General features: G+C 45.5%; 1 protein-coding gene across 1 annotated transcript in view; it reads left to right on the top strand.

Moving 5' to 3' along the window:
- Nucleotides 1–8,989, top strand: part of LOC106594471 (uncharacterized) — a 29,123-nt gene that overhangs the window by 19,565 nt on the left and 569 nt on the right. Inside the window, 5 exon segments of the mRNA XM_082977276.1 lie at nucleotides 5,922–6,116; nucleotides 6,118–6,304; nucleotides 6,497–6,674; nucleotides 6,817–6,897; nucleotides 8,165–8,335. Of these exon segments, the coding sequence (XP_082833402.1) occupies nucleotides 5,922–6,116; nucleotides 6,118–6,304; nucleotides 6,497–6,674; nucleotides 6,817–6,897; nucleotides 8,165–8,335 (812 nt within the window).

Below are 8,989 nucleotides of genomic sequence, written 5' to 3'. Positions count from 1 at the left end.
ATCAGCCCTTGCCTTAACAGGAAGCCAGTGTAGGGAGGCTAACACTGGAGTAATATGATCAAATTTTTTGGTTCTAGTCAGGATTCTAGCAGCCGTATTTAGCACTAACTGAAGTTTATTTAGTGCTTTATCCGGGTAGCCGGAAAGTAGAGCATTGCAGTAGTCCAGCCTAGAAGTAACAAAAGCATGGATTAATTTTTCTGCGTCATTTTTGGACAGAAAATTTCTGATTTTTGCAATGTTACGTAGATGGAAAAAAGCTGTCCTTGAAACAGTCTTGATATGTTCTTCAAAAGAGAGATCAGGGTCCAGAGTAACGCCGAGGTCCTTCACAGTTTTATTTGAGACGACTGTACAACCATCCAGATTAATTGTCAGATTCAACAGAAGATCTCTTTGTTTCTTGGGACCTAGAACAAGCATCTCTGTTTTGTCCGAGTTTAAAAGTAGAAAGTTTGCAGCCATCCACTTCTTTATGTCTGAAACACAGGCTTCTAGCGAGGGCAATTTTGGGGCTTCACCATGTTTCATTGAAATGTACAGCTGTGTGTCGTCCGCATAGCAGTGAAATTTAACATTATGTTTTCGAATGACATCCCCAAGAGGTAAAATATATAGTGAAAACAATAGTGGTCCTAAAACGGAACCTTGAGGAACACCGAAATTTACAATTGATTTGTCAGAGGACAAACCATTCACAGAGACAAACTGATATCTTTCCGACAGATAAGATCTAAACCAGGCCAGAACTTGTCCATGTAGACCAATTTGGGTTTCCAATCTCTCCAAAAGAATGTGGTGATCGATGGTATCAAAAGCGGCACTAAGATCTAGGAGCACGAGGACAGATGCAGAGCCTCGGTCTGACGTCATTAAAAGGTCATTTACCACCTTCACAAGTGCAGTCTCAGTGCTATGATGGGGTCTAAAACCAGACTGAAGCGTTTCGTATACATTGTTTGTCTTCAGGAAGGCAGTCAGTTGCTGTGCAACAGCTTTTTCTAAAATTTTGGAGAGGAATGGAAGATTCGATATAGGCCGATAGTTTTTTATAATTTCTGGATCAAGATTCGGCTTTTTCAAGAGAGGCTTTATTACTGCCACTTTTAGTGAGCTTGGTACACATCCGGTGGATAGAGAGCCGTTTATTATGTTCAACATAGGAGGGCCAAGCACAGGAAGCAGCTCTTTCAGTAGTTTAGTTGGAATAGGGTCCAGTATGCAGCTTGAGGGTTTGGAGGCCATGATTATTTTCATCATTGCGTCAAGAGATATAGTACTAAAACACTTTAGTATCTCCCTTGATCCTAGGTCCTGGCAGAGTTGTGCAGACTCAGGACAATGGAGCTTTGGAGGAATACCCAGATTTAAAGAGGAGTCTGTAATTTGCTTTCTAATGATCATGATCTTTTCCTCAAAGAAGTTCATAAATTTATTACTGCTGAAGTGAAAGCCATCCTCCATTTGCGAAGGCTGCTTTTTAGTTAGCTTTGCGACAGTATCAAAAAGAAATGTTGGATTGTTCTTATTTTCCTCAATTAAGTTGGAAAAATAGGATGATCGAGCAGCAGTAAGGGCTCTTCGATACTGCACGGTACTGTCTTTCCAAGCTAGTCGGAAGACTTCCAGTTTGGTGTGGCGCCATTTCCGTTCCAATTTTCTGGAAGCTTGCTTCAGAGCTCGTGTATTTTCTGTATACCAGGGAGCTAGTTTCTTATGACAGATGTTTTTAGTTTTTAGGGGTGCAACTGCATCTAGGGTATTGCGCAAGGTTAAATTGAGTTCCTCGGTTAGGTGGTTAACTGATTTTTGTCCTCTGACGTCCTTGGGTAGGCAGAGGCAGTCTGGAAGGGCATCAAGGAATCTTTGGGTTGTCTGAGAATTTATAGCACGACTTTTAATGCTCCTTGGTTGGGGTCTGAGCAGATTATTTGTTGCAATTGCAAACGTAATAAAATGGTGGTCCGATAGTCCAGGATTATGAGGAAAAACATTTAGATCCACAACATTTATTCCATGGGACAAAACTAGGTCCAGAGTATGACTGTGGCAGTGAGTAGGTCCAGAGACATGTTGGACAAAACCCACTGAGTCGATGATGGCTCCGAAAGCCTTTTGGAGTGGGTCTGTGGACTTTTCCATGTGAATGTTAAAGTCACCAAAAATTAGAATATTATCTGCTATGACTACAAGATCCGATAGGAATTCAGGGAACTCAGTGAGGAACACTGCATATGGCCCAGGAGGCCTATAAACAGTAGCTATAAAAAGTGAGTGAGTAGGCTGCATAGATTTCATGACTAGAAGCTCAAAAGACGAAAACGTCATTGTTGTTTTTTTTTTTGTAAATTGAAATTTGCTATCGTAAATGTTAGCAACACCTCCGCCTTTGCCGGATGCACGGGGGGTATGGTCACTAATGTAACCTGGGGGTGAGGCCTCATTTAACACAGTAAATTCATCAGGCTTAAGCCATGTTTCAGTCAGGCCAATCACATCAAGATTATTATCAGTGATTAGTTCATTGACTATAACTGCCTTGGAAGTGAGGGATCTAACATTAAGTAACCCAATTTTGAGATGTGAGGTATCACAATCTCTTTCAATAATGGCAGGAATGGAGGAGGTCTTTATATTAGTGAGATTGCTAAAGCGAACACCGCCATTTTTAATTTTGCCCAACCTAGATCGAGGCACAGACACGGTCTCAATGGGGAAAGCTGAGCTGACTACACTGACTGTGCTAGTGGCAGACTCCACTAAGCTGGCAGGCTGGCTAACAGCCTGCTGCCTGGCCTGCACCCTATTTCATTGTGGAGCTAGAGGAGTTAGAGCCCTGTCTATGTTCGTAGATAAGATGAGAGCACCCCTCCAGCTAGGATGGAGTCCGTCACTCCTCAACAGGCCAGGCTTGGTCCTGTTTGTGGGTGAGTCCCAGAAAGAGGGCCAATTATCTACAAATTCTATCTTTTGGGAGGGGCAGAAAACAGTTTTCAACCAGCGATTGAGTTGTGAGACTCTGCTGTAGAGCTCATCACTCCCCCTAACTGGGAGGGGGCCAGAGACAATTAATCGATGCCGACACATCTTTCTAGCTGATTTACACGCTGAAGCTATGTTGCGCTTGGTGACCTCTGACTGTTTCATCCTAACATCGTTGGTGCCGACGTGGATAACAATATCTCTATACTCTCTACACTCGCCAGTTTTAGCTTTAGCCAGCACCGTCTTTAGATTAGCCTTAACGTCGGTAGCCCTGCCCCCTGGTAAACAGTGTATGATCGCTGGATGATTAGTTTTAAGTCTAATACTGCGGGTAATGGAGTCGCCAATGACTAGGGTTTTCAATTTGTCAGAGCTAATGGTGGGAGCCGTCGGCGTCTCAGACCCCACAACGGGAGGAGTAGAGACCAGAGAAGTCTCGGCCTCCGACTCCGACTCGCTTAATGGGGAGAACCGGTTGAAAGTTTCTGTCGGCTGAATAAGCGACACCGGTTGAGCATTCCTACAGCGTTTCCCTCCAGAAGCCATGAGAAAGATGTCCGGCTGCGGGGACCGTGCGAGGGGGTTTATACTAACGTTACTATCTGTACTTACTGGTGGCACAGACGCTGTTTCATCCTTTCCTACACTGAAATTACCCTTGCCTAACGATCGCGTCTGAAGCTGGGCTTGCAGCACAGCTATCCTTGCCGTAAGGCGATCGTTCTCCTGTATATTATAAGTACAACGACTGCAATTAGAAGGCATCATGTTAATGTTACTTAGCTTCGGCTGTTTGAAGTCCTGACGAACCATGTCCAGATAAAACCTCCAGGGTGAAAAAGTTGAATGAAAAAAGTTGAGTGAGGGAAAAAGTAAAAATATACGGTAATTGAAAAGTAAAAAAACCGTCAGGTATCAAAGTAAGATCGGCAACAAAAACGCACAGCAGCGTAAACAAGTCTGCAAGTTGTGACCGGAAAAGGCAGGTGTGTACTGACTTGCCCTTGACGAAGAGATTCTTGATGGCTTGATTCTTTCCCCTCCTCTTCCCCTCGTCTCTCCTTTCCCCTCCTCTTCCTCCTCTTTTTCCCCTCCTCTTCCTCTCTCACTTCCCCTCCTCTTCCTCTCTCTCTTCCCCTCCTCTTCCTCTCTCTCTTCCCCCCCTCTTCCTCTCTCTCTTCCCCTCCTCTCTCTGCCCCTCCTCTCTCTTTCCCCTCCTCTTCCCCTCATCTCTATTTCCCCCTCCCTCTTCCTCCTATTTTTCCCCTCCTCTTCCTCCTCTCTCTTCCCCTGCTTTTTCCTCTCTCTCTCTTCCCCTCCTCTTCCTCTCTCTCTTCCTCTCTCTCTCTTCCCCTCTTCTTCCTCTCTCTCTTCCCATCCTCTCTCTTCCTCTCTCTCTTCCCATCCTCTCTCTTCCTCCTCTCTCTTTCCCCTCCTCTTCCTCCTCTCACTTTCCCCCTACCTCTTCCTCTCCTCTCTCCCCTCCTCTTCCTCCTCTCTCTTTCCCCTCCTCTTCCCCCCTCCTTTTCCTCATCCTCTATCTCTTCCCCTCCTCTTCCTCTCCTCTTTCCCCTCCTCTTCCCCCTCCTTTTCCTCATCTATCTCTTCCCCTCATCTTCCTCTCCTCTCTCTGCCCCTCCTCTCTCTTTCCTCTCCTCTCTCTCTCTCACCTCCTCTTCCTCTCCTCTCTCTTTCTCCTCGATAGGAAACAGTCCACCTATATCAATGGTTTCATTTTCTTCCCCCTCATGTGTTAAACTGTGGAATAACCCGCAGGGCAGCTGCCTTGGGCCACTTCTTTATTTAGATATATACCAACAACCTTCCCTATGCCTTAGCTGAAACTCAAGCTACTATATTTGCAGATGATACTACAATTTATGCAGCAAGACAATCGGTTCAACAGGTACAGCAAGCTTACAAGGAGATTTGGGAGAATATCACGGAGTGGGTTTGCCAAAACAAACTTGTTTTAAAACACCAAGAAAACCAAAGTTATGTTAGTCTGTTCCACTAGGAAAAGGCCAAAACAGCATGGGATACAATTAAGTATGGGAGGAGTACAAATTGAAGAAGTGTCAGAAACGAAACTATTGGGAGTGCAGCTAGACAACTGCTTATCATGGTCCGTCTCAAATAACTCATCTATGTAAAAAAGAAAATATTAAAACAGCATGCATAATCAGAAGGATAGCTAAATATTTACCAGGAAAAATTCTTCAGCAAATAACACAAGCATTAATTGAGAGTCAAGTGAACTTCTGTTCTGTGGTCTGGGGAAATGCATCATCTAAGTGAAGTTAGGAGGCTGCAGATTGTACAGAACAAAGCAGCAAGGATTGTTTTAAGGTGGACATATGGTTCTTCTGTTGTAGTCATGCTCAATGCTCTTGGTTGGTCATCAATCAACAAGATAATTGAAAAAAAACATGCTTATTTTATTTCATAATATACATAATTTAAAACGGCCAAGTTCTATTCACAACGGTATTCAGTTGGTAAGAGACAGACATTCAGTAAATACTAGGAATAGATTGTCCACCATCTATGCGTTATCCAGACAGAGAAAGAGAAACAGGCAAAATAACATTTCAATTTAGAGCAATAAAGAAATTGAATAAATTTAACTGAACCAAACCAGAATCCTTTCAATATATAAATTTAAACATTATTTTAAAACGATTTAAATATAATACATAGAAATGTTGTGGGACTATAGTAGATGAAGAATCAATATTTTTTAGATTGAGTATTTATTGTGTCATTATGTTAGTATATTATGTATGTTTGTAATAGTGTGTTATATGTGAAAATGTGTTCGTATTATAAATTGTATTTGAATGTTTAAGGACTCTTGGAAGATTAGTCCACAAATGGGGACTAAAAGAGATCCAAATCAAATCAAATCTCCTCCATTCCCTCCACCCCTCTTACAGGACCCTAGTGACCAATGGGAATGAGCTCCTGGTGCAGTTTGTGTCTGACCTCAGTGTGACCTCCAACGGCTTCATGGCCCACTACTCCAGCATGCCCCGGGGGTCCCGGACGCCCTCCTCCGGGGAAGACAACATCCATGGGTCTCGGGTCGCCGCAACACCCCAAAAACCTACCTCCAAGCCGACAAAACCAGCCCGGGAACACTCCTAAACCCAAGCCAGCCATCGGTGCCAAGCCCACCCCAAAACCAGCCACCAGACCTGGGGTGAGGATACCAGTGAAGCCTCCACCACGTAAGCCTACAGCCAAGCCTGGAGTCAGACCCATACCTACCCCTAAACCTGGTACCAAGGCTAAACCAACCCCTAAACTTGGTACCAAGGTGAAATCCAAGCCCACCCCAAAACCAGCCACCAGACCTGGGGTGAGGATACCAGTGAAGCCTCCACCACGTAAGCCTACAGCCAAGCCTGGAGTCAGACCCATACCAACCCCCTAAACCTGGTACCAAGGCTAAACCAACCCCTAAACCTTGGTACCAAGGCTAAACCAACCCCTAAACTTGGTACCCAAGGTGAAATCCAAGCCCACACCAAAACCAGGGGCCAAAACAGTGAAACCAACTAAGAAACCCTTCTCTAAGCCTGGAGCCAAGCCCACACCTGAACCAGGGACTAAGCCTAAAACCATAGCCAAGCATGGACCGAGCCGGTCTAAGACTGTGACTAAGAAACCTGCCGTGAGCAAGAAACGTGAGTTACAGTCTGATAAGGGGAACAACCGTTTGATACCTGCACTGTGATTGTTATTGCTGCTTTCCAGACATTTTGTTTGGAAATAAAAGTGTGTCTGTGTTGGTGTGTGTGTTGGTTTGTGTGTGTGTGTATTTTGTAGCCCTACCGATGAATCCGCTGTGTACCCTGGCTTGTAAGAGGACAGGAACACTCCAATCCAACTTCTGCCCTAATGATTTCGGTGAGTCACACCCTCTACCCCTCTTCTTACGGTCTATCTCTTTGGTTCTCCCTTCCTGTCTCTCTCCTCTCTCTCTCTCTCTCTCTCTCTCTCTCTCTCTCTCTCTCTCTCTCTCTCTCTCTCTCTCTCCCCCTGTCTCTCATTCTCTCTGTCTCTCTCCCTCTCTCTCTCTCCCTCTCTCTCTGTCTCTCTCTCCCTCTCTCTCTCTCTCTCTCTCTCTCCCTGTCTCTCTCTCTCTCTCTCTCTCTCTCCCTGTCTCTCTCTCTTCCTCTCTCTCTCTCTCTCCCTGTCTCTCTCACTCTCTCTCTATGTCTCTGTCTCTCTCCCTGTCTCTCCCTGTCCTTCCCCTGTCTCTCTCACTCTCGCTCTCTCTCCCTGTCTCTCTCTCTCTGTCTCTCTCTCACATGTTTGTTGGCTTGGTTTTAAGTTGCTTTCTTGGTTGTCATAGCATTTGTCACAGTATTTGTCCTTGTGCTAGTAGATTGGTATGTGACCTGCATGGGCACAGTTTAATGGCAGACAGGAAGAAGACAGCACTTAGAACAATATTCTAAATGACTCAAAACAAGGTCCTGTGGGGAAACCTTTCTCTCTCCCATCCCTCTCTCCCTTTCTCTCTCTCCTTCCCTCTCTCCCTCCTTCTCTCCCTTTCTCTCTCTCCCTCCCTCCCTCCCTCTCTCCCTGTCACTATCTCTCTCCATCCCTCTCTCCCTTTCTCTCTCTCCTTCCCTCTCTCCCTCCTTCTCTCCCTGACTCTCTCTCTCCCTCCCTCCCTCCCTCTCTCCCTGTCACTATCTCTCTCCTTCCCTCTCTCCCTGTCTCTCTCTCTCCTTCCCTCTCTACCTGTCTCTCTTTCTCTCCTTCCCTCTCTCTCTCCCTCTCCCCTTCCCTCTCTCCCTTCTTCCCTCTCTTTCACTCCCTCCCTCGCCCCCTCTCTGCCATTCCCTCTCTCCCTCTCTCTCTCCCCTTCCCTCTCTCCCTCCCTCCATCTGTCTGTCTCTCTCCCTCTGCCATTTTCAGATTTGAACAAACAAACACCAAAGAATAGCCACAGGAAAATGTTTATCACAAGCCTTGATATGACAATAATATCTTAATCCCTCACAGAGAAGGGATGAGTGAGTCAGAATGTACAAACCACAGAAATAGAATCCTGGTATCCTGTTTCACACCCCCCCCCCCCCCCCCCCCCCCCCTCTCGGTATCTTACTCCATCACTCTGCCCACCCCCACCCCTCCCTCTCCTATCCTCTCTCCCAACTCCCAGTGATCACAGGGAAGGTGACATCCTTGGTCCCAGGCCCTAGGGGCAGTGTGACTGTGGATGTGTCTCTCATCAAGTCCTATAAGAGTGGCCGCATGGCCATCACCAAATCAGGACCAGCCATGTCAGTCAAACTCACCTCCAACTGCAGGAATTGCCCCAGCCTACGCAAAGGTATGTACCGTCTCACATACACTGACTATACCAAACATTAGGAACACCTTCCTAATATTTAGTTACACCCACCCTCCCATCCTTTTTGGCCCCCAGAACAGCCTCAATTCGTCAGGGCATGGACTCTACAAGGTGTTGAAAGTGTTCCACAGGGATGCTGGCCCATGTTGACTCCAATGCTTCCCACAGTTGTGTCCAGTTGCCTGGATGTCCTTTGCGTGATGGACGATTCTTTTACATTTTTTACATTTTAGTCATTTAGCAGACGCTCTTATCCAGAGCGACTTACAGTAGTGAATGCAGACATTTCAGACATTTTTTTTGTGTTTTTTGTGTTTTTTGGTTAGATTCTTGATACACACGGGAAACTGTTGAGAGTGAAAAACCCAGCAGCATTGCAGTTCTTGACACTCAAACCGGTGCATCTGGCACCTACTACCATACCCTGTTAAAAGACACTTATTAAATATGTTGTCTTGCCCATTCACCCTCTGAATGACACACATACACAATCCATGTCTCAATTGTCTCAAGGTTTAAAAATCCTTCTTTAACCCGTCTTCTCCCCTTCATCTACACTGATTGAAGTGGATTTAACAAGTGACATCAATAAGGGATCATAGCTTTCCATGGACTAATTGATTGATTAGTAAA

Source organism: Salmo salar, chromosome 07, assembly GCF_965601325.2.
Source record: "Salmo salar chromosome 07, fSalSal1, whole genome shotgun sequence".
Lineage (NCBI taxonomy): Eukaryota > Metazoa > Chordata > Actinopteri > Salmoniformes > Salmonidae > Salmo > Salmo salar.
This window is presented reverse-complemented; position numbering and strand designations above follow the sequence as displayed.